Source organism: Anser anser (genome assembly GCF_964211835.1).
Source record: "Anser anser genome assembly, chromosome: 9".
Taxonomy (NCBI): domain Eukaryota; kingdom Metazoa; phylum Chordata; class Aves; order Anseriformes; family Anatidae; genus Anser; species Anser anser.
This window is the reverse complement of record NC_139729.1, coordinates 21,299,145-21,325,666: the sequence shown is the minus strand read 5'-3', so window position 1 is coordinate 21,325,666 and position 26,522 is coordinate 21,299,145. Positions and strand designations below refer to the sequence as shown.

Below are 26,522 nucleotides of genomic sequence, written 5' to 3'. Positions count from 1 at the left end.
ATATTTTAAACCATCCAGCTCCTCCTCTTGTCAACAGAGGTTAGTTTTTTTGTTAAAATTTCTCTTGCTCCATGGAAAGCAGTTTTAAAGTTTCAAGCACTGTATCCATCTTTGCCTCTGGGAAACTTAATTTTCCTCAATATCCATTCCAAATTTACTGTGCCTTAATTTCATCGTTCTATGAGAATTAAAATTAATCAGATTCACTTCTACGTTTTAGACAAAAAATAAGAAAGGCATATGTCTAATGTGCAAAATTGAAATTTGAATCTGGCTATATTGAGACAACCTTCCTTTCCCCCTCTTTGTTAAATTGCATATTTTATATGAGCGCTCCCAAAGGAATAGCAGAAAAAGACTCAGGAATAAGTAAATGAAAGATGAGATGGATATAAGTACTCACCCCCAAGCAAGACTTTCACATTGCAGTCAATTTGCGGACTAAAAGCCTGAAAGAGCCCTGAAAGCTTTATAACCATCAATAATATTTGCAATGATGTAAGCCAAAGGCAATGATCTAAATTCTGCAGACCCTAATTGAATAAAACACCCATTGAAGTCGATAGGAATTGCACTCAATTAAGCTGTACAGTATTTCAGGTCTGTAGCATTTCACATAAAGTTACCACATAGCACCTACGAGCAGTTTTATTTGTAAGAGGCAATGTCTGCAAGGTGCAAGGCTCTGTGCAAGTAGCCCGGCCTGGAACACCCACATTCAGTTGGTTTAGTGTCAGCGGAGCTGAACTGCCATAAGGCAGCAGCACGTCAGGGCAGGAGGCCTATTCAGCGATCCCAATGAAGCTTGAAGGCTGCTGTGCCTTGTAGGCCTGACGCAGCAAAGTCAACCATCTTGCAGTGGGGCTGAATCTGATTCAAACTTTAGATGAAGTGGGAAACAAGTTTGAATCCTTGTGAGATTTGATGTGTATATCCATAGTTCTGAGTCATCACAGTGCAATTTCTCTAAACACATTAACCCAAGCTACACCCTCAGCTGTTAAACACCCATGAACACAAACGTGCAGAGTCCTGTCCTGTAACAAGATGGCTTCTATGAAGGAAACCTGTGTCAGGATACACAAGGCCTCAGATTTTGAGAGCTGTTAGAGTCCTTTGTGTCGCACCTGGCCATATCAGCAGGCACGTGCAGCAGGAGCCACGTGCTGAGGAGGATCCAGAGCAGGAGAGTGGCAGCCGGCTGCTTCGGTGTCACTTGTGCTGCTGGGGAAGATGTGACCATGGCCACCAGGAGCACTCGCTCCACGCCATGCCCGAGAGCTTCACCAGAGCATGGAACACCATATGCCTCCAGAACCACATTCACAAGGCCTGGAAAACGTTTCTCTTTCCAAATGTGAACTACTGAGTCATCCTGCTCATGTGAGACAGACAGTGCTCTCCTCCCAGAGAGCTCCTTTGAATCACTGTTATCACCAGATAACAGATGTTGCTCTCCAGGAAAGTTTGTCATGCAGGCTCTTATAATCATACGGATTATTTCAACTTGACCTTGTAACTACAACAGAAAAACAAGATGAACTGGGGGATCTCTGAGGGCTGTGTAATACTTTGCATATCTAAGTAGTTAGGCCCTGAACACCATGACTACTCATAACCCTACACAAAGAATCATAGATAACATTCATAGTCTTCTGAGGTAAATACTACTTACAGCTTATATATAGGAGAAGTGAGCCCTGAAGCGTTTAATGAACGCGTCCAACATCATGCAGTAAATACAGAACAATTCTGGAATAGGTGATCCTATATTCAGAAGCATGTATGTCTCTCTGAAACCTGAAACCTACAGACTTGCAATGAAACTCAAGCTAAATCATTTGAAAACAGTACTAGAAGTATGAATTGGAAGCTTTTAGTAAAAGGCTTTAAGATGCCCATCTTCTGACAAACGCTTCTGTTTTAAACTACAAGACACTTTCTCTGTAATCACTTGTTCGGAGTGAACCTTAAAATGCAATTTAAAAGAGACTTTGAAAAGTACTGTAATACATCCTAAATTTCAAAATTTCCTAACCATGCATACTTCTGGTCAAATAACAGTAACCCTCCTTCTGCACACCTCTATTGTGCCTATGTACGAACATGTTCCAGGACTGCAGCTTTGGATGATAAAGCACATTTTCACTACTCTCTTTCAAAAAATGCCAGTAAATGGCAATTTAAAATCAGACATTTCTCCTGTAACTATTCCTATGCCTTCTGGTGCCACTTTAACTAAGTCCACGCAATTAAATTATTTCTCTAATGCCCTGAATACATGCATTTTATGATTTCACATCAGAAATTTGGAGTTATGTCACCAGATCCCAGAAGTAATAGAGCTATGCTTATTCATAGCAGTGGGTAGTCAGGGCCAGGTAATGCAATAAGAGCTTGGATTCCAAACAGCAGCAACAAAATGTAGAACCATACAACTTTGGTTAGATAAAAAAGAATTAGTAAACTTTTCATCAGATGGTCTTACTAATGACTACAGTCACGAATTAAATCTCACAGTATATCTTTAAGAGAGAGACTGTTCATTAAAAAAAAAAAAAGTAATGACAGATCATTTATAGCTGATGCCTATCAGAAAAAAATAATCTACCAGGTCTCAGGATAATTAACAGCAAAAACTACAGTTTAGGCTGAGTTGCCCACTGCAGTGATGCCATATTATCAATAATGATTTGTATTTTTGTACACTATGTTTGGAAACTACTGTCAACTGATTTATTCACTTTCATTTATTTTCTGCCTTGTGTTTCTCATGGGATGATGAATTTGGGCTACTGGATGTTTTCAGATATTCTTGCACTTATTCAACACGTCTCAGTCTTTCTAGAATAAGCCCTGCTTTTCTTTTGTCATCCTAACTTGTTTTCCCATTCGTAAGCATCTACTCATTTTCTAGCCTGTGCCATATTTTTCCATCCTGGTCTGAGGCCTGATTTTTCAACAGCAGATCAATGTGCTGTTAATTATTCTTCGTCTTTGCTCTGTATTCAAAAGTAGAAGATGAAGAAACAACTGAAATTCACCTCTCCAAAGCTTCCAGCAATAGACATGGCACTAAAAGGGGCAAACGGCTCAATGGCACCTATACTGTATGGTGGGTAAATCCCCTACCCCAAGCTGTAGTGTCTGGCTCTATTCAGCCTGTCGTCCCCAGCTTTCCACCACAAACCCTGCACCCCAGTTTTATCAGCATGCTCCAGGAACGAGGTCTCTTCCCAACCTGCCTCCTGGAGCTCTCTACTAATTGCTTAGCTTGCTGTGCTCCCAGTTCAAGCACAACTAAAACCACTTAGTTCCACCTACACTTGTGGCTTTCCTTCATTACTCCCAGCATATTTGCCACAGGTTTTCTCAGACTTGTTGCTGCAGAATTTCCTGTCTTCTGCATCACTCAACTCCTCAGAGCCACAAATATCTTGCCCCAGTTGTTGAAAGACATTATACTGCGAATAACTCACATCACAGACTATTCCCTTCTTCTCCTTTCACCTTCTATTTCTCTATCACACTGTCTGAAAGTGAATGCTGTTCTCTGCATAACACAGTCACAGAGCATTTTCAAGTTAGAGAGAGACACAGAGAGAAGCAGATAGACATGAAAAAGGTGAACAAAGACAAAGGCTGAGGCTTGGTACCCACCATCTTCTCCAGAAGGGTTTCTCTCTGGATCTCTCATTTGACAACCTACTTTACTCATTAACATTATCTAATTGTAATCATGTCACTTTTCTGTCATAAGATACCACCTAGAATAATAAAATATATATATATTTGTGGTTTTGTTTCCTAGATTACTAAAAAATGGTGGAATCGTATGGAATGCTGCTAAACTAGAGATATTGATAATACTGCACGGTCTCTGGACTTACTGATTTTTTTTTCTTTCAGTGTAACCATTTAACTGTTACGCATTTTAAACTGTTTAAAAGTGATATCCAGAAAGAGATGTCAAAAAAACAGTAACCATTTTAGAAAGAGGAAACGGGTCTCCTGTCTGAATAAAAGTATTTCCTTTACAGCCTGATGAAAAGATCATTTTCATCTCAGACTAAAATTGTTACTCGAGTTTCTTCTCTCTGATATACAAACATACAGACTCACTGCTATGCTCCAGTTGTTTTGGTAATACAAAGCTATCATAAACACATCTGAATACTTAGTAACATCTCAAATTTACCAACTGGAACATATCATACTAAATGAAATGTCCTGAATGTATATTTCCACTGGGGGACCACATGAGTCAAGCTCACACTCTGTATGTATTTGTAATAAGCACAAAACAGAGCGAAATAAATATCCACGCTTTCTTCTGTTTACTACATATGTTGCGCCCATCATGACATGTAAGAATGTCAGGATGTAAAAGCACATGGCAGCTATGTGTAGCTATGAATACATTACGCAGCAGATAGAGATTTTGATGAGAATTACTATTTTGAGCTTCAATACCTTAGTAATTCTACAGAAAAACAATACAAGCTCTCCGAGTGCCCCTTTCTCCCAGCAAGCCAGCAGGCAAACAGGTGTCTGCACCACCACACATGCACTTGACTCAATTTCAGTGTAGTTCGTTTAAAACCTAAACAAAAACAACCACCCCAAACCAATCACTAGAGTCATGTGTGTCATTACTCAGATTACACAAATACTTCAGAGCAGCTTCTGAGGTCACTGGGAACTTCCAAACAGATTTTTTCCTTTTTTATGTCCCCTCACAAGCAAAACAACAAAATTTGAACCCAGTCTGTGAAGCATTTATCACCATCTTCCACTGGTAGCACCAGAACCAGAAAAAAACCTGCAGTCTGGAGGCTCTATTTTTTATTGCCCACAGGTGAGCAAAGAGTTAGCCTATAAATCTGCAAGTGTCTAATAGAAAAATAAAAATAAAAACAAGAGTTGAACGTCCTCAACGTCTTACAGGACATGGCTCAACTCTGGATTTTCAGTTTTCCCTGTTATATGTTTTATGTATGTACATAGATGTATTCAGTACAGTGAAGACTATTCAGAAATTTCCACTTGCCTTAGAGGCACCCACAGTTAGTGCTGTGTAATTTGTATTACAACACACAGGATTTTTTGTTTGTTTGTTTTTAATTAATTCTTCTGAAAATATTTTTGGGATTACTGGATGCCTTTGGTGAATGTAGAGGCAGGAAAGGCTGTGAGATTCATAATTAAAAAGAATAAAATCAAGACCTGTTGTATACATAGCACTACTAAGATTTCATTGTTCAAATCAGGCAAAACCCCTTTGCTATAACTAATTTCAAAGTCAGATATACATATAGGGAAAAAACCCCTGTAATGATGCTCAGTGTTTTGAATGAATCCTGACAGAGATGTTAATGAAAGAGAAAAGAAGAAAAATCGTCACTTACCTCAGTGGTTGTAAGCTGTTATTTCATGCTCTGTAAACTTTCACTCCCTACTAACTAAAGTTCTGCAATCTTGATGCTAGAATAGCTCTCAAATACATACTGCAGAATACCAAAAAAGAGAAAGCCTATGTTGTCCTTACTAGCAGGCATCTCTCCAGGGATGATTGGTCATTACCCTGGCAACCCTCACAAATGGCAAATGACGTAAAGAGAGTGGGAAAAAAGCCACTGAGAGCAGAAAGCACTATATGCATTATAGATAGTTCTGAGAATCCATGCTCATATATGCATTAAATGGCTTCAGAGGAGCACAAGGGACCTTCCATTTTGCAAAGATGCCTGCCGAGGTGAATAAGAAACTTTCTAATTTTTTCTTAATCAAAGCACTGGGAACATCTTCCAGTCTTTAATTGAAGCAAATTGGTTGCTGGTGACTTTAATAATTCAGGCACTGTTTTTTATTCTCTTTTTCAGTTCTGTTAAAATTTCCTATTAAAATAGCTCACAGTAGAATTCAGACAAGAGTGGATGTATTTTTCACAATTCCTTTTCACTTTATTTACTGTTATGTGTAGTTACTTATTATTGCATTTGCTCACATTAGCTCTCATACCCTAATTTTTCCCTAATAATGCATTTGTACAAATTGTACAAGAGATCTCGTGTTTATGCCATTAGAAATAAACACATTAGCAATTACATTTAGTGTTATTCAACACATTCTGCCTAAAGATGACATGCTTCTGATTCCAGCCAAGCATCACAAAATAAATGAAGAGGCATTTTGTTATTTTTGCACGGAATGATCACAGTGAATTTGTGATCACTGCGATGTGTACATCACAGAGCTAGAGAAATTTGGGTGTGGTTAATCCTTCCACAGCTAGATGGAAAAAAAATCTCGAGGTAAGAAAATATCTGCTTGGAGATTCTTTAACATCTGCACCACTCTTCTTTACAACATTAAATAAAACTGGAGGAATTTTGGATAGAAGATTGAAGGAAAGCATCTTCCACCCCTGCATGAATATCTTACCAACTACAATGCAGGATCAGGCATCCTTTTACTCGCTCTTCTCTAGACTTGAGAATTTCTGGATTCCTAAATGCACACAAGCCAGTTTTCAAAGAGCATACTGGAAAGTGTTAGCACTCAGATCATTTTATAACCTCAAGGAAAGGGCACACTTCTCTGAGATGAAATAAGAGCTGAAGCAGTAAGTGAACTGAGGTAGCTGCTCTAACCACTTAGCTATTACGTAGAAGTTGGATGGGAACGGCTCTACCATGACAACTGAATTTTGTGATGAACTGATGAAAACATATTAGATATATTTGAACTCTGCCCTACTCCAAACCTGAAATGAGACAAATCTAAGTAGCTAGCAGCTGCAACTAGGATATTTCTGTACCTAGCTGCCTAAATTCAATTAGTTAATACCTTCTGGAGTAAAATTTAGCACTCATTGAAATTTAGATGGATACAAGTCTAGGTGTTTTTGAAGAAGAGGATAAACAGGCTTTAGAATTCCAGCTTGTTCATACAAGAATGAAGGCAAGAAATTTTACCAACACTTTAGTTAAAAAAAATACATCCAGGTCCTTCCACAAGGAAACAAACTATAAAGGCAGGAAAAATCAGCATGTTAAGCATGGCATACACATTTCTAAAAAAGAAAATCACATTTTTAACAGGATTTCTAAGTGCAAAAGATTGAAAACTCTGAATTGATACTTGTACTGAGAAGCATATGCACTACTTCATCAAATAATGAAGTTGATGTAAAAGAAAAATCATTACCAGAGCAACTGCTCTGGACATAAAAGGGACAGCCCTCAGTTTCAGGATGTAGCAAAGGCAGGAAATTGTTACACCTCTGCTCTGCACCTGGAAAGATGACTGACATGAATTAGTCTGATCCTCTCTGCTGGTTAGACTGGAGATCTGACTGAATCTTGCCCAGCTCCGCAATGTAAAAGCAGAGTAACAAGAGGGAAGGCAACTATCTTCACTCATTCTTTTTCCACTTTTTCCTAATCAATGTTAGCCTGATACACAATCACCATCTACCTGAGAGAAAATGCGACCAGATAAGCGGCAGGGCCCATGGTTGTCCTCATGAGCAGGGCAGTGAGCTAAGATTTAGGGAGACTCAGGTTAAATTCTTAGCTGTACTACTAGCTTGATGGATGAGCTGATACCTTGCACAGATTGGAAAACAGTTTGTGAGTAAAGATACTAATTCCTTTAAAAAATGCTTTCAGCACTGTCACTGAAAAGCGTTATACAAGAACGGGCTTCATTTTTGTTATTTTCAAAATCAGCTATGCCCCTGCAATCAGGGAGACGACAGTACACTTGTACCACGACAATTTTCGAAAAAGGCTGAATGAGCCATTGCAAGCGAGTGAACTTTATGACAAAACAATAATGAAAAGAAAGGATATTCAAAAGATGATAATGGTCCATTAGATGTACTTTATTTACTTGCTGAATGCAATTCATTTTTAATTATTTAAAATGCTGACATTATACTAGCAAATGTTCTACTGGATTAAAATTTACAGAAATATCTTGATCTGAGCAAAGTGAAGCCTCAGTATAATATTACCTTTGCTATTACATTTTCCTGACGAGGAGAAAAAGCATTATTTCATGCTTATAAACCACAGAAGGCAAAGTTCACCACGATGTAGATGGCCAATGCATACCCCGTGCTTCTCATAAATCTTTTCTTTGAGGGTCAAAATCCAAGCTTATCCATACCAACTAGCTTTTGACTCAACATGTGAGATTGGCTCAAGTGAATGTTCTGGGCAGCACAATGGGGACAAATCCAGTCAGTGAACGGGAAAAAGGGGAAGACACCAGCGCAGAGCTGCAGTTAGGGAACACGGTTTCTAATGGGGTCTTGGAAGGAGGCACAGTCACAGACTCCTGTGCACATTTCATGACTGTGTGTCAGCCAAGCTGCTATGTCTAACATACGTAGTACCTGACAGAACACTGGTTTGCCAGTCCTTGAGCAGTCCTTTCCATGCACTGATAAAACTTGACAATACATTAGAAAATTAAATTAAAGATGGTCAGTACATTAAAAAAAAAAAAAAAAGGAGACAATCTGATAAGTTATTACAGATTTTGTTCCAAGTAGATCGTCCTAGGAAACAATCACTCAAGTCTGTGGGAGTTAGAAGTCTTCATCATCTTTCTGAACCACCCATTTAAATGCTTGTAAAATGCATCATGTTGCAGAGTCCAGCAACTTAACATGCTTATAGCTAACTGGTGTAAAAGACCATCACACACAGCCTTCTCCATGCTTTCTGAGTTCTGTCCTTCCTCTTATGCGTGTCTACTCCGATCTGATTTTTAGCTTGGGAAAATTAGCTCACGTAATATTATGGTTTTTAGCAAGCCCAACACACTATATGCCAGGGGCTTACAGGAAATCAAAACCCTATCGAACATATTAATTATTCATTAAAACATCAAGAAGGGGTGAAGGATGCTTTTTTCTTTCCTAAGCTGATGTGATTCTGAATAATACACTGTTGAGTAAGAAAAATAAAAATCTCTTCTGTTTTTACGTTCTTCTCTAAGACAGATGTTTGCTTTGCCAGATGACTCCAAACCCATTACTAGCGTCCTTGTGCTTCTCCATTAGCCATATTGCAGCTAGACCGGCTGATGTCAAGGATGCCCATGTCGAAAGATAACAACATTCTTCAGTAGCAGAAACTATGGGCTTTCATTATTCTCTGGCTTTCCCATGATTTGGCTTTAACTCAGAACATTACAGTGAAAATCAGTGAGATAAACTGAGGAATAGAAAGTACCAACACTCAGAAAATGCGAACATCTGAATATGAATACACTGCTGTTAGCACCCTTTAGTATTCAGTTTTAATGAAATTCACAGACACAGTCTGCCCTTTAACACAGACGAATTCAAAACTAGTAATTCATTGTTCTCGTTCCATCTTTTTTTTTTTTTCCAGTTCCACCATTCGTAGTCTTGCACTTTTTGCACTTTTGCCACTCAGTTTATGGGGTCACACGAGACTGGTCTGTGTACCAAGCTATTCCAAGAGGTGACAACCACCTTAGCTGGGGAACCCTAGGGAAGGAAAACTGGAGAAGTTTCAAGAAGAGAGGACAGCGGCGAGTCTGATCATTCCAACACAAGACAGGGAAGGGTCATACAGGCTGCCAGTGATGGTGACACCTGCAGTCGCTGCTGACTTTCTTTCAGAGCTGGTAGTTTAGACTAACCAGCAGCTACCAAGTCCGCCCAGCCACACATATGATCCATGACACAGCTTCAGGATCCATACAGCCCTTGAACTACTAGTAATAAACATATATTTTAAGCACCTAGGACTGTCTGTCCCTGTGCTTCCAGCAGTGAGAATGAAAGCAGTGGTATACGGTATGAGAAACTGTGTTTAAAACTTTAAGGCAGATATAAACACGCAACTGAAAACAAGCAGTTTCTGAGCAATAGAGCTTGAAAGGCCTGGTTTCCTCCAGCTGGGTGCTTCATGGTTGGATCCTTCTGTGTTTCAAAACGCAAAATCTGATCAGAGCTCTTACTAGGATAAAGATATTCATACTGTCTGTTCTAGGTGGATTGTCTGTTGTCATATAATGTAGCTTATGCTGCAACCTTATCAACTGTGGAAGCAGTCAAAAAGGTAGCATAAGGCCAGTTTCCTAAAGGCACTAGTTTAAAAACACATGAGATTTGCCCTGCTATCAGCAATCCACACTGCTAGACAGTTTTCTACTTCTAATTTTCTTGTTTGTTGAAAAAAAAAAACCACAAACAACCAACAAGTACTGACTGATAATAAAGCTCTGTCTCCCTCACCCCAATCCCTCTATAATGAAAAGGTGCAAAAAATGAATATAAAATACCAAGACTGTCATGGAATGGTGATCTCATATGCTGCTTATATCCTGCCAGAAATAACATCTCTGATCACCCTCCTAGCTGGTATGCCCTAAGCCCTAGCTAATTTTCATATAAAGGAGTAAATGTGAATGCTACCCACATGCATAAACTGACGCTCAGCGCTCAAGGAAAGCTCACCATCTGCAGATCTTGTCAAGTTTTGCACTGTGCCACACCTTTTCCTGACAACATTTGGAAACAGATTCCTCTCAATTTCACTTGCAATGAAGATGTCTTGGGCTTGATGCACCCCTTGGCTACAATTCTGCCGTACTTTCTGCTGCGTACAATGTGCCAGTGTAAAAGTGGTGAGAGGAGAATCAGGCTCCACGATAACCACATAAACGGAAGAAAAGAGAACTAAGAGTTTGCACGCGATATAAAAATCAGAGTTCTCATCATAGTTATTAAAAATGCCATGAACATATCTGTTACAGCAATTTCAATAAACATCATCAAATAATGCACAGATCTTATCTAACACCCCAAAGTCTTTTAAAAATGGAACATATTAATACAGGGGTCTGCTGATCTGTAATTTAGCAACTGATAGTTTTGAACAGTAGGAGCATGACTGCCCTAGAATACAGATTTTCTGTGAATAAATAGACAGAGCACTGCAATTCTAAACTTCCCTGTATAAATCAGTGTCTCCTGAAAAAAAGCACACCCTATTCTGCATCAGACTTCTATGCAGTGCAATTGCATAGTTCTATATACTCAGTTTGGATGACTGGCACAATAAAGAACATACTTGTCATAGAAATTACCTGAATGAATTTAGGGAAAAAAAAAAAAAGTGATAAACTCTTGAAAATATGTCTATTCAGTAAGTACACTATTATTTTTTCCTCTCTGAACTACTGTTCAATAATTAAGTTTGTAATAATCTCTTCTCTGTGATGAAATACATGGATCTAGAAAATGAAGCCAACACCTTGTTTTCTGAGACCCATTATAAATAATGCAATCCTGGTTTGTATTCCAAAACCTGCCACATTGATGATGTTGATTGCTGGAGTCTCTGCCCCCTGCTTTGACTATGCCCTCTTCTGGTGACAGAACCTATGTAGCACAGAGCAGACGTGGTTACACCAAAAGATCCCCCTCACAAGAACTGTTTTCAGACGTCAGGTGAAAATCGAGCTTTCTACAGTAAAACAGGCCAAAAATCCAAGCCTAACTGGTTCCAAAAAGGTAACACAGAAAGTGCCATAACTCCTATGAGATCTTTGATTGGTACATCCATACAGCCCTACTCCCAGGACTGCCTTATTTCACCCAATCAAGAATGTGTATGCAGAAATAGGGCCCTTCTCTCGAAAAGGAGCAGACTGACTACCAGGCTCTCCTTTTGGATTCCTTGCCTCCGGCTGCACAAAGCCATGATTCTTAGCTGCACAGTATCCCAGTTCAAAACTACTGGTGAGGCAACCCAGCACCCTACTGGGACACTGGGAATTTGAACCTTGTGAGGCAGAAGACAGAACACCTGCCCAAGAAAGAGGAGACCTGCACTCCACGCTACCTGCTCGGTTATAGCCAAACCTCCACTCTGCCAATGGGAAGCCCAGGGGATCAAAATGCCCCATATAATGGTAAGGCTCAGCTGATACAAAGATCTGCTGTTTACCAGCCTGAGCTGGCTACCCAGTTTTAAGTAGCTTTGTTTGTGCAGATGAGATGTGCTAAGCCAGCTCAGGATTGGCTCAGCTGCCAAGCTAATAAGCCCTACAAGAATCCAAAGTGAATATAGACCAAGTGCTAAGCCTGAAACAGTGAGTGCTGCCAGATCTGAGCCAAATGAGACATCCATACACAAGGGACTCATTTGAGAAAGGCAATACAGGTACAGTTCAGTTGGTTCTGGCCAGAACTGGCTTAGCACAGCAGACCTTTTATCTCAGGAGCAGTTCCAGGCAAGTGTTGCTTCACGTTTAAGCTGTCTCTGTGAATTTGTACCATGTTGAGAACAAGGAAAGAGTCTTCCAGTTTGGTTTCACATAAAACACTTCAGGTTCAGAAGAATAAAGCAGCACTAATATTATTATTTTTTCCTCTATTCTCCAGTGCATCTTAGCCCCTATTATTCCAGCCAAAATCAGATGGCACCTTAGCATGCCTTCTCTTTTTTTTTTTTTTTTCCCTACCCTTTCCCCCCCCTCAAAAATTAGTCAGGCCATCTATTGGTGATGGAAAGTTAATGGTATACTAACAGCAAGCACCATCACCTTTTCCTTCAATCACGTTCTACAGTGAGAGTGAGTCACAAGTCTTTTTTTGCAAATGAACAAGTTGGACATGCCAGCTCCAAAAGAGGATTCTAAGACATATATTCCTTTGACTCCCTTGGTGGAGTTAACAGATTTCAGACATAGCTCCTCTCCTCAGTATTTGCAACTGTTAAGCCCAAAGATCCGGTACAGTGGCTACGCTCTCACAGTTTTTAAGTGTCTGCCTGTAGTACATTTTATACGAAACATAACTCAGTGCTTGGATTCCAGTCTCAGGTAAGAACCTAAAGGTAAAGTGTGGCAACGTTGAGGCCCCTTAGTGAGACATAGCATTTAGTTTGTCCTAGCTCTTTCTTTGCAGGAGGATGATAGCATATTTATTCTCATACTTCCCTTCCTTACAGGGATGTTGACAAAACTAACGAAGTACCCAAATACTTCAGCAACAAAAGCGGAAAGCTAAGAGGTCACACAAAGTTCTTGAGTGAATGAGTATTAACGATTGTTTTGCTTTTTCATCTACAGATACTTTTTTAGCTCACATAAACATTTAAGACCTCTTCAGAAAATAAGAAAAATAAAACCTTTAACACGCATTTTGCAATCAACAAAGAAGGACAGACATTATGAATAAACCATTGTCACAGCCAGTTTGCTGCCACAATCTGAAAGTTGGCACTGCAGTCTGGGAGATTCACCATCAGTTGTATGGTACTGTTCAAAAACAGGCCATCAACAACCCAGTGGGGAAATACAGCTTGTTGAGAAACAAAATATCATTCTGTTCAGTTTTGGCTTCACATATACATCACTATCTACATTGCTTTATACAGGGTGAGCATGTGGTGAATGCACTTGCTTGAAACAATTACATCTTAATGAAGTTTTAAAGCACTCAGGGCATTAGTCAGGAAGCTCCACGTTCTCCTGACTATCACTGATAAAATTAACTTTTGCTTACTAGTAAGTATCAACATTTGGTGTCTTGATTCGTGCCTGACTTTTAAAATGATTATTCCATTTATTCCTGATGACAATTTATGTCAACATCCAACTCTAGAGTTATTAAATTGGTCACATACAGTAAATCAGTAAATTTTGTGAGGCTATCCATACTTGCTGCAAAGTAGATGCAAAGTCACATAAAATGTTATCAAAACAGAGTGATGATGGTCTGCACAATTTTCACTGATGTAAATTCCTATAAAAATGCAAGACAGCAAAAAGAAAGACCAAGGCAGTTGACAGCCTAAATTTCCCTCCCCAGATCCTCTGGACTGGTTGTATACAGACTTGGCTTTTCTTTTGGCTCTGTACACAGATTTATGCCTATCAAAACCCAAGGCTTTCAGATATCAGCATGATTTCCAGTGTGTATTACCTTGCAATTCCTACCATTGGTCCTGAGCAGCCACTGGAGCAGGAAGGATTGGTCAAGCACAGGAATGTCCTCACGCAGCCATGCACCTCTTTACTCTGTCACACATGTTCTGCTGGCATCACCGGGAATTCTTCTGTTTTGAATACTATAGGAAAATAAAGCAGCACAAGGTTGTCTTTGTTTCTGGCATGCTGATAAATCATAAGCAGCTGTTGTGGAGAAAGCAGGATCTGGCCCAAAGTGTCAATTACCATATGAATATGATGAACCATTACTACAACAAAACCTAAGTACAAGCACAAGCTAAATCAAGGTCCTCTGGAATTCTAATTCCAATTTTTCTGAACTGCTTTTCCCAACTGCAACTAATTCCTCCTTCTCAAACAACTCTGCCTTGAGTATTAGTGCCACATACTGGAAATCATGATAACACATTAACATTAAAAGATTTCATAACACAAAATCAAAGTGCACTGAGTTTATGTGGTAGTGAAAAAGCAAGATTTATATTTATCTTCCTAATCCTAGCATCTATATTTTGCCGTTTTATTGTATTATAACTTACGTAAAAACTACAAGATAGAATTATGAAGTTCTCATTCAAGAAACAGAGAATCAGACTGTGTGTCAAATTAAACTCCTTACCCTTGAGAGCTAATACGTCCAACCACGTCCTGACATTCTCATAAACACGCTTAAAATAAAACCACCTAACTGATTGTCCATTATTCTTGGATTTCACAATTTTTCTGTGCTTTGGTCCAGGACGAAACTCAAGGGAAGACTGCTGGTGATCAGTTTAACTTTAATTACAGTATCTTTGGAGCTGTAGTCCAAACACACACATCTAGCCTGCTTCTCTCCTTCACTAGTGTAACATTTGCCGAAACTTCCTCTACTTGTTGTAGTCTTTGTTCCACTCGCAACAGTTTTCCAGAACCTCCTGAATAAAACTACTGGGTGCACCAAACATTACTTCTCTCTCTCTTCTTACTTCACTGATTAAATTTGGTGTAAATAAAGATATAATTGAAACTAGGTCACAACTAAGAAACAAAGCTTTGTAGGAAGCACTGAAATACCTACTGACACAAGATGAAGTGAGACTGCTAGCAATAATTTTTGTCCTGAGGTCGCTGACATGCAAAGGAGTGTCCCGAGAGGGAAGGGAACAACGTAAGGCTGGGCTACCAAAAGACACTTGATGTAAGAAACAAACCCACATTTATTTTACTCTCGGTAGGGGCACCCAACAGAGAGGCACAGGAACAACTTGATGAAGGGACTAGACGGAGTGTCCTCAAGTTGTGCCTGGGGAGGTTCAGCTTGGAGATGAGGAGACATTTCTTCTCAGAAAGCAGTCAGGCGTTGGGACGGGTTGCCCAGGGAGGCGGTGGAGTCACCGTCCCTGCGGGTGTTCAAGGAAAGGTTGGACGTGGTGCTTGGGGACATGGTTCAGTGGGTGACTTTGGCTGGACCAGATGATCTTGGAGGTCTTTTCCAACCTTAATGATTCTATGATTAATGATTTAATGATTCTATGACTGCGTGAAGGGCCAGCTGCAGCAGCCACCGCTCCTTCCCACAACCAGCCCGGCCCGGCCGAGCCCCCCAACCCGCCCTCAGCCCCCCTCACGCACCAACGCCCCCTCAGCGCCCTCCGCCCCTCTCTCCCCTCACGCCTCGCCCCTCCCCTCACGCACCGCCCTTCCCCTTCCCTCCCCATCCCTCCTCAGGATTGGATACTCCCCACCTAAACCCCTCCGTTCCCCTCCCCCGATTGGCCGCCGAGCGGGGCCGTTGGGCAGGGCGGGCGGGAGCGGCGCTGCCATTGGTCGGCGGGGCGCGGGCCCGGGGCGCTTTTGTTGCCGGGCGGCGCGGTGAGGCGAGGCGCGGCGCGGCGCGGGCCCAGCGGCAGCCATGAGCGGCGGCGTGTACGGGGGCGGTGAGTCCCTCCCCTTCTCCACCCCCCGGCCCGGCGCCCCCCCTCAGGCCGCCCCCGCAGCTCCCTCAGGGGCCGCGGCCCGGCCCGAGCCCCCCCGCCCTCCCCCCACCCCCGCCCCGCAGCTTCTTGAGGTAGAGGAGGCGGCCGCCGGGTGGCCCCCGTGGGGGTGTGGGTGTTTTTGGGGCGTGTGGGGCGCCCCGCTGAGGGCTGGGGGCCCAAGGGAGCCCTGAGGGGCGCTGGGGGTGGTTGCGGGCCCTGCCCCGTGCTCGGTGGTCCTGGCCGGCCCCCGGGGTGCGGGCTGTCAGCCTCGCCGTCAAGAGAAGGCAAAGGCTGCGTGTGGTGGTCTGTTTGGGTGACACTGTGCTCCTTCTGTTAAATCCCCCTTTTGCTTATATATAGTTAAGGAGTAGCGGTGTCCCGGCTCCAGCCTATCCACATCCGTCCCAGTTAAAGCCGCTCAGCATCCTTCAGGCGGCTGTCCGGTGTCTCCAATACAGAACTTCCTCTGCGCCTTGGAAAAGATGCTTCAACTCGCTCTTCTGTTCTTGCAAGCAAAACAGGGCAGAGAAAGCTCAGGGCAGGACTGTAGTGGAGTGCAATAACCATTCACTGCCTCTTCGTTAACAATCTTTTCAGATGAAGTCGGCGCTCTTGTTTTTGACATCGGCTCGTACACAGTGAGAGCAGGCTATGCAGGTGAAGACTGTCCAAAGGTGAGGAGCTGCGTGCCTCAGCCGAGACATAACGTGGGCTTAGAACTTGATTATTAGTTATTAGTTTTCAGAATACATATATCTATATTATTCTTACTGTATTCAATAAGTTAAGCTCTGAATTCTGTTAGCAAAAAATCCAAGCAAAACATGACACATTTGCATATATGGCTTACCTTTTGCGTTGCAGGTTGATTTTCCAACAGCGATTGGTGTGGTGCTGGAAAGGGACAATGGCAGCACTCTGATGGAGATAGATGGTGACAAGGGCAAACAAGGGGGCCCGACTTACTACATAGACACCAATGCCCTGAGAGTTCCAAGGGAAAATATGGAGGCCATTTCACCTTTAAAAAATGGAATGAGTATGGTGCTCTGTCTTTTTTCTACCTGTTTTTAAAATTGCATTGCTAGGCTGTAGAAAGTCATAGCTTTCACGTACACGGATGCTGTACAAGTTAACTTTTGTTTTCACCTGGGGGTTAGAGAACAGGAATATAAAGAAAAAGATCTGCTTTCACTAAAGAAATTTTAATATGATATTGGGCGTTTTCCTGTCTTAAGAGAAAACTTGTAGAGTTCTTCCTTGTTTGATGGCTTTAATTTAGACACCTTCTTTGATAAATGGCAATTTTTGGAAATGGTTTTTAAGCTTATTGCTGTAATGTGTACGAACACAGGCTATAGGCTGTAAGAACGGATACTTGATTTACAAAATAAAGTGTAGGTGGTTTATTATGTTGGTGGACTTCTCTTCCTCTCTAAGCATTATGATTGTAATTCAGAGTTATGATACAATTCTGCAAAGCAGAAAGTGCTACAGGAGGTGTAGGTCTGCTGAGGACAGCTTTTGACTGAAGAGCTTTATGCAAAAAAAAAAAAAAGACATCAGGAAACCTTTGTGTGTTTATGAAGAGGACCAGAATGTAGAAGTAACTAATCTGTTTGCTTCAATGTCATTACAGTTGAAGACTGGGATAGTTTCCAGGCAATTTTGGATCACACTTACAAGATGCATATTAAATCTGAAGCAAGTCTGCATCCTGTCCTTATGTCTGAAGCACCAGTGAGTAAAAGCAGCTTTGCATTTTGAGAAGTTTTAACTGTATCTTCTTGGTGAATTGATGAACATTGGTCTTGGAGAAATCTGATACTGGCTGGTAGCTTAGAAATGTTAAAATTTAATTACAGAAGTAGCAAATTTCAAAATACTTTGCTGATTCTGGAAAATAATTGCATTACTAAAAATGCCTTAACAAGGCAAAAATTTGAAATACTTGGCATGAGTTAGAAAGTACTTTCAATGCACTAGTGTTTTTCAATTACTGAAAATAAATTTAAAAAATTAGGCAGCAAAGTAAGATTTTTAAAGTAAAAGCAAAAAGATGTGTGGATGTCTTAAGTTATACTTGACACTTAATAAAAACTTGTCAGTGCATTCAGTCTTCTATCTAATATTTATTATGTGACAGAGAATAATATGTAGAGTGAATAAGTTTCATTTTTTTTTCTTCGTTTCTGCAAATGGTTGTGTAGGGTAAGAGAGGTGGATGAATGCAAATTTCTGGAATAAAATATTGACACAGTTTCTTTCAGTTAGTAATGTTCAGTATTCAAAGGGCAGATGTTAAAATCTGAAGAAGTAAGGTAGCCCTGCCATACAAAAGTTTTGCATACCTTTAATAAAGTCTTTATGAATAGGATTTCTCTTTCATTTTTTCCTCGTGTTGAATTGTAGCTGGCTGATGTTTGTGAGGTGAATTCTTGGATTTCTTGCTTTCTCTGTAATAGCTTTAAGAATCACTAAGTTAACAGGGAAACAGAACTGCCTTCATGAACCCTCTGAGAAGGCGATTGTACATGGTGGAGTATGGATGAGTTTGCAGTGCCTATTTCCTGTTTGACGGCTCAGTGATGTCTGTATAGAGGCTTCCGTTGTATTTTCCTTACAGTACTAATCTTAGTTATCGACTTGGAAAAAATGCACTTTTTCAGTAATGTGTAGATTATTTGAGATATCCTGACTTAATCACAGGTAAAGTAGAACTGTAGGAAGATATTTCAAAAATGGGAAAACCTAGGTTTATTTTTCTTTCAACTAGGCAAGTTATTTTATTTATCGTTTTCCCCTGTAAAATGGACATGTCAGTTATTTTGGAAATCTCCTTGAAGGACTGATACTGGAAGACCCATACAAGTGCAAAGAACTCTTTATTGTAATAGTGAAATAGTGTATCGCTTTTGCCCTTGATTTTTCAGATTTTTTTTTTTCTGTAGTTTTACGTTGATACTTTTTTAATCCTAAGTGATAGATAAGCATTAATGTTTTGTAACTACTAATTATTTCCTCATCTTGCCAGCATTTTTTTAGTGTGCTCTAATGATCTGCACAATGAGCATATCTTCTTTTTGTTTACATGTTTCTGTTTTTTTCTTCTAGTGGAATACCAGAGCAAAGCGTGAAAAGCTGACTGAATTGATGTTCGAACACTACAACATCCCTGCATTTTTCTTGTGTAAAACCGCTGTTCTAACAGCGTATCCTTTGGAAATTTGTGCTGCCTTTTTTTTTCCCCTGGAAAGTTACAGTAAAGCTATTCTAGGCAACTCCTAGTTTAACAGCGTGTCTAAATTTTCTTCTTCAAATTAATTTTTCCATAAACATCTTGGGAGGAAGTAAACAACTTCCATTTCTTAACTTTAGAACTTGGTTTTGAAGTTCTCCCAATCTCTGACTGTTGTCCTTGGATGCAGTGATTTTTTTTTGTCTCTTTTTTTTTTTTGGTTCTCATTGTATACCATTGGTAAAAATATTACAGAACTGAAGTGGTGTTGTCCAGACTACTAGGTACAGTAATATAGAGTTTGAAGTTCCCATAGCCTTAAGATGAATATTTGTAATTATTTTAAACTGATAACAGGTTTTTACCTTTAGAATCTAAATGAATTGGATATACTTTGAGCTTACTGCATAGTAGTGACTTGAGTTGTCACCTTCGTGCATCCAAAGCTCAAGTTAGTTCACAGGTCAAAGTTAAATGTTGTCTCTAGGAGGTTGTGCACTTCATAGAAAGATGATGTGTCTGGGAAAACAGCAAGTCTAGTTGTAGAGCCAAGTGATGAAACATTGGGGTCCTTATTCCTGATTATGCTCAAATTGTATGGCTTTTTTGTTTAAGGTGAAAATTACAATATTTTCTTTAATCATTGTGGCTAGTTTTGCTAATGGGAGATCTACAGGTCTCATCTTGGATAGTGGGGCAACACACACCACTGCTATTCCAGTGCATGATGGATATGTACTTCAACAAGGTAAAAACTTTCATGGATAATAGCAGTATCATAGCAGTATCAAAGTCAAGTTGGATTGTTTTCTGCTTTTACAGTTTTATTATTATTTTAAAATGCGTATCTGTCCCCTTAAATATGAATTAAAAAAAACAATCCACAACAATAAACACCACCCAACAGTACCTTCTGACAAGTAAGAGTTTGCTGGAAGAGTTCATCCTGATTTCAGTGCATTCCAGGTTGGTGGGATGTCTTCAGGTTTTTGTTCTTTTTTTTTGTCTTTTAGGAATTGTAAAATCACCACTTGCAGGAGACTTTATTACTATGCAGTGCCGAGAACTGTTCCAGGAAATGAATATTGAGATAATTCCTCCCTATATGATTGCTTCAAAGGTAGGAAAGTAACTTCTTCTAGTAAGTGTTCGTCTGGGCTCAGATGATGAACTGATGATCATATTCCCTACAATCTCAGGAGGCAGTTCGTGAGGGGTCACCAGCAAATTGGAAGAGAAAAGAGAAGTTACCCCAGGTCACTAGATCTTGGCACAACTACATGTGTAATGTAAGTCACTTCTCCCACTCTCAAACTCCCCTAGGCATCCCGTAAAGCAGTCTTGTTTACAAGTGCATCAGATTTTCCTCTTAAAGAAATGGAAGATGTTAAAAAGGACAGTATTGATTCTATAAATTCTATTGAAATATGGACAGATATTCTTGTAACCGTATAATTCTTATCTCCATAGTGTGTCATTCAGGACTTCCAAGCTTCTGTCCTCCAAGTATCAGATTCAACCTATGATGAACAGTACGTCACCATTTTTCATCCTTGCAAAATTATCAGTTGTTCAATGAACTTCGCCTGTTCATTGCTGTCAGCTTGTTTTATTACAGAAGGCAATTAGATAAATCTGTTTATTTCTGAAAATAGAAAAATAATATACATGCAGGTGATAGTTTATTTAATATTCCAAGATGCATGACATCATAATATTATCAAAAGTGTAATTCATACCAATCAGAATACTCTCTCTGAAACCTTAGTTTATAATGCTACTTAGGTGACATTGTATTTTGCATTGTACTTTAATGTGTCATTTTCTGACTGCTCCAGGGTAGCAGCACAGATGCCAACGGTTCATTATGAGTTCCCTAATGGCTATAACTGTGACTTTGGTGCCGAGCGTCTAAAAATCCCTGAGGGATTATTTGACCCTTCTAACGTAAAGGTAAAACAACTATGATGTGTAGTAATTGGAAGGCTTTAAATCACTAGTTTATCACATGGCTTCCTTTTGTATGATGTTCCTAATTTCCTGATTTGTATGTGCGTATTTTTATCATGTGGTTCCTGGGGCAGTAAAATTTGCCTGTGTTGTTTTATTAGGGTCAGGATAGTAAAGGAGGAAATGTAGTTCAAAATGGACAGTGATGAGCTAGCTGAATGGAAAAATAGAAATATTTCTTCTTTCTTTCCCTAAAAATGTTTTGCTCCCTCTTTAATAACGTTTGTTCATTCAAGTCATTCAGGCCTTTGGTATGCCTTGCTCTTTTGAAGTGATGATGTGTGAATTACTAATTTTAATTCTAGGGTCTATCTGGTAACACGATGCTGGGTGTGAGCCATGTTGTCACAACAAGCGTTGGAATGTGTGATATAGACATCAGGCCGGTAAGTGTGAGACATGTACTGGTTAAGGCATAGATGCTTCTTGTGCTGATAGAGTTCTGGGGCGGAAGGAGGAGGCACAGAAAGTGGTTGATAAAGAAATACAGACTTCCTAGGATAATGATAAACACATTTGAATAATTCTTTAAGTATTACATAGTTGTATACAAGAACATGTAGGATTCCCGTTTTGTTTTACAAAATGCTAAATTGGGATTTTTGACTTCTATATATAGGTAGAAACACTGAGTAAGTAGCTAACATCTAGGTTTTGTGGCTGGTAGTGCATAATGTGGATTAGCTTCAGATGAGATGATCATTTTGTGCTCGTAACTTTGGGTGTTATCTTCAGATTTCTGGGCTTCTTGAAATGTACTTTTTAAACATAACCAATCATGGGATGTTTGGGGGCAAGTAGAAGGAAGGGAAGAGGTTTTAGAGGAAAACTTAAAACAGTGTTCTCCTATTTTTGGGTGTCAATTTGAAAAGATTCCAATTTGATGTGGACTGCTTGGGGGTTAGTTTAAAAATTTTTCCTCTTAGATGGAGAGTCAGGCTGGCTGCGTAGGCTAGGCCATGACTTGTGTTCACCCAAGTGCAGCATTAATAAGATGGAAAACTGTTTCAGTGCTGTGAACGTTTTCTTTGTGATTGGAACATCTGGCTGAAATGAAACAATCGGCTTGGATAGAGAAGGCACCTGTAGGTGTAGGGCTCTGTACAGCAGAAAATATTCTGTGAAATCATTTAGAATCTTTAATCACACAGCTTCTGTCTTCCTTGTATAGTTCATCATTAAGATCTCTTGAAATATTTTTCACACGATTACAATTAATTGGATTGGGAGATGTAGTATTGTTGATAGTAAGCGATGGGTTATTGCTGTTGATAATACGTTCTGTGAAAGTTGTTTTCAGAATGATGTCAGGATTAACATATGTTGCTTTTTGTCTTTTTAGGGCCTCTATGGCAGCGTGATTGTAGCAGGAGGAAACACCCTAATACAGAGTTTCACAGATAGATTGAACAGAGAGCTGTCTCAGAAAACTCCACCGGTAAAACACCTCTTTATATAACTGTTTTTACCACTTTGCTTTTCTGCTGCATAAATACGGAAGTATGTATTGTACCTTTGACTTTGTTAGGAGCCCAGCAGCTGAAGGGATTTCTGCAGGGTAAAAGATCTCCTGCCTCTCTAAAGACAACAAACAAACAAAAACAAGTCTTGGAAACTTGAAATATGAGATTCAGCAAATAGCTGCTTTTTTGATAGTATCTTCTGTTTACGCTTTCAGATTGTGATTCCAAGTTCTGTAATTGTCCCTAAGCAATAGTTGCTCCTTCTTTCCCTCGATGGCCTCTCTCCTGAAGTGTTGCTGGCTAGCTTGAAGCACATTCAGTCATTCTATCTGAAGTCTTGTCACTTGTCAGTCCAAAACTGATTAATGAATTTAGGGTTGATGACGTTATACATTTTAGACCCAGTATACATTTTAAGTAGTCCTGTGAGTAGTGTTGCTCTTTACCTGCTACGTTTTTAGCCTCAAGCATTTGCTGCTGCTCCCTGTTGGGAGACATGATAAAACGCAGATATACTTCTGTTGCAATGTGGCTATTCCGGGATTCTAAATACAGGGTGGATGAGCTCTACTGCAAGATGAATAAAATTGGTATTTTCCACCTGCATATTGGTATATACACCAAGTTCTTTGTGCTGTCCTCCTCATGTGACCAAAGGGCACCAGCCTACAATTTGGACCTGATTTGTTCTTTCATTTTACCTCCTTTTCTATTCAGAGCATGCGCCTGAAATTGATAGCAAACAACACCACAGTGGAGCGGCGATTCAGCTCGTGGATTGGTGGTTCAATTTTGGCTTCTTTGGTTAGTAAACCTCTGTTACTATGTTATGCAGCACTGTTACCCAAAAGCTTAATTCCATATACGTGTGCATTGAAGAGTTTGTGCTACTGGAGCAATAATTATCTGAGCGCTTCTGATCAGTCCAAACTTAATTTGCCTCCCGTTTCTAACAGCAAGGTGCAGGCTTTTGAAATATGGTACATAAAAATGACACGTATATAGTATATCATGAAAGTTGCAAACCTGTTCCTTCATCACATGCATGAACTTCATTGTCCAAATTACTGAGTATTGGAAAGGTTTGTGGGGATTCATTTAGCAGTATCAGAAAGGGCAGCTGAAATCAGCTTCTGGTACTGCAACTTCCTATCTTTAGTTTAATCACTAGTGCTATGAAAGTCAAAGGAAAAAGATTATGAAGCATGCGGAGTCAGTCTTACATCATTTGACTTGCTTGTTCTTCCCTCTATGAAAATTTAATATTTCACTTAACATTAATTCCTTTTTGTTGTTGTTGTTTTGTTTTTGTAGGGTACTTTTCAACAGATGTGGATTTCTAAACAAGAATATGAGGAAGGAGGGAAACAGTGCGTAGAAAGAAAATGCCCTTAAACCTCTTACTGTGAAAACTGCTGCTTCCTCAGTGCTTCTTCTGATTTATAGCTTTAGCATACTCAGGAATGGGATGGACTCTTTTGTAGAAAATTTATATTGGATTTTTTGCATTATTCAAGTTCCATTTTTAACAAACCTTAGAAATTTTGAGAGACCTAATTGGTACTATCATAGAAAAAGGATGTTTGTCCTTTGTAAAGCAATAATTCATATAATGAGCATTTTATAACTTTGTATAAATGTCTATTTTCTCTAGTATCTTTTCCTGGGAACAGCTTTACAGGTTAGCTAATAGATAGAGGCATAACCTTGCAAATGCCTGCACAAATTTATTAAAAATGTCTAGTCTACTTTCATATATTAGTCTTCCTTTGCTAGTACTTTGGCCTTAAATTGCTTACTTCTCTCCTAATGAAACTTGCTCTTTTTTTTATTTGAGCAACTTTGTGAGTACTTGCAGAGAAACAGTTACTCTTCTGTTTTAAAAATGGAAAGTTTGTATTTACTAATCTACTATAGGGCAGTCAGTTCAGGGTAAACTTTTACTGTCTAATGGAGTGTTACATTCCATTTAGTGAATGTTACATTATGCACTGGTTGCTAATTTTCTACTATGGAGCAATTTTGTTTCAGTAAACAATCATTTATTTCCACTAGATTTCTAAAGAATGTATATAATGTGCTGAATGCCTTTGTAGGTGAGAAGCAAAACTTTTTAGAGACAGGGAAAGTAAAGCAGAGAATTGTCTTTCTAAGACTAGGGGAATAGTCAGAGAAGACCTCAGGATGTGGCTTGACATTTTTCAGTGAGCTGTAACTCTGAGGGGCAGTTGCTGCTTGTTTATTGCTGGTTTAGCTCTGGCTGACTCATAGTGAGGTCAGTAAGTGCCTGCATTTTGCATGGGGAGCGTGCACTCGGGCAGAGGAAGTGGGATGACTTTTTCAGCAGGAACTGGCTATCAAAATGCAGCTCTGCGCTGCTGCGAAGCAACTCAAATTTACAGCTCTATGATGTTCTGTATTGTGACACAGTGAAGTTTTGCTCCTTATTCTAAAAGCTGTGGAAAACCAAATAGCATTTAACTGATTTAAAAAAATATAAATACTGCTATGTTTTCGGTACCCTAAAAGACCTTGTGGGTAAATAATGCTGGGGCCTCTAGTTGAAAACAGTTTCATGTTACCTCCAAGCAATAAAGTAATTTATCAAAACAACCTGTTTTTGTCATACCATAATAATCAGGTGGCTCTTGAGACAAAGTTGTTTTCAAAGTTGTTGACAAACCATACTTCTCTCTCAAAAGGAAGCAAATGTAAGTCAGCTACAACACGATACAATCACCTGCTGTTGTTACACTGGAAGAAAGACTTAAGTTTGCGTTCAAGCATGAAGTTGCTGTGGCATCATTGAAGTACTAAGAGGAGCGGAGAGCTTGTAGCTAGAGGTGAAGAGATAAAGTAGGCTTTTAATTTGTTTCTCTTTGAGAATTGACTGTAAATTCAAAGTTTTCCTTCTACATCAGGCACTTAGGTTTCCTTGACTATCAACTCTTATCTTCATAAAACAAAAGCATTACAGTAATTACAGCACAATGGTAATAGCTGTGAGTGGTTTAGTGGTTTAGTTTCTTTAGAGTGGAAAGAGCAAAACAAGTTCTGGAGTTTTGTCACCATTGTAAAGAGTGTCCCTCTATGAGGAAGGTAGTTCATGTGATGCAGAGCAGGTCAAGATGATGGAGATGAATGTATCTTAATGCAGTTGTGGTTCCCTTGGAGTTTCTGGTGTCTTACCAGATTATGTAGCATAGCACGTCTGCTTCCTGAGAGACTGTGTGTGTAAAAGGGGGCTTCATTCTAAATTTCTACATAACCTCCTTTGAAGGTTAAAAGCTTTCATGAAGTTGGTGTTTACCACCAAGTGAGAGCAGTAATGATGAGTAAAAGGTTCCATGCCTTCCTCTTTAATTCCACAGAAGACTATTAACAGTATTTCTCCAAACACTTTCTGCACTCAAAAAACACTGCACAAGTACTTGAATTTGTCATATTTCTCTAGAAATACAAGTACTAAGACTGCATTGTTAAAAATTCATGTGTTAAATATTTAATGCTTTCCAACAGTCCAGACTCAAAGTAGGGAAACAGTTCCTTGCAGTGGACTGCCGAACTTACTCAGTAGCAGCATGAACAGAACTCACTAACAGCCCAATTTCCCCTGCATTTATGTAGAATGCACGCATAACTTAGATGACATACAACTATCTCAGCTGATCAGGGAACAAAGCATGGTGTGTGAGCTTTAGAGGTTCTCATGTTTCTCTCAGGTTTCAATACACATCTGTTAAACTAAAGCAGGTAAATACCCCTATGCTTTATGCCTTCACCTGGCTGCTCACCACTGTTCATAACATGTGTTTCACTTTTATAAGAGCTGCTTAGTGCTGCTTC

The 26,522-nt window shown here is 39.7% G+C and overlaps 1 protein-coding gene across 1 annotated transcript; it reads left to right on the top strand.

The window, feature by feature from the left end:
* The first annotated feature begins 15,770 nt into the window (after positions 1-15,770).
* On the top strand, positions 15,771-25,289 carry ACTL6A (actin like 6A). The gene is made up of 14 exons (XM_083848439.1): positions 15,771-15,926; positions 16,563-16,639; positions 16,830-17,004; positions 17,605-17,705; positions 19,080-19,177; positions 19,857-19,951; positions 20,217-20,323; positions 20,403-20,492; positions 20,674-20,735; positions 21,042-21,156; positions 21,519-21,599; positions 22,556-22,651; positions 23,394-23,480; positions 23,991-25,289. Exons 1-14 carry the CDS (start codon positions 15,902-15,904, stop codon positions 24,069-24,071), a joined length of 1,290 nt encoding a protein of 429 aa, XP_083704565.1. The 5' UTR covers positions 15,771-15,901; the 3' UTR covers positions 24,072-25,289.
* The last annotated feature ends 1,233 nt before the right edge of the window (positions 25,290-26,522 follow it).

What these genes read in the sequence shown, in the direction of transcription:
- ACTL6A (XM_083848439.1), top strand. Translation starts at nt 15,902, where the DNA reads ATGAGCGGCGGCGTGTACGGGGGCG. An exon ending in GGCACAACTACATGTGTAAT is followed by an intron (nt 20,493 to 20,673) that starts GTAAGTCACTTC and finishes TTATCTCCATAG; the next exon opens with TGTGTCATTCAGGACTTCCA. An exon ending in TGTCTCAGAAAACTCCACCG is followed by an intron (nt 22,652 to 23,393) that starts GTAAAACACCTC and finishes TTTTCTATTCAG; the next exon opens with AGCATGCGCCTGAAATTGAT.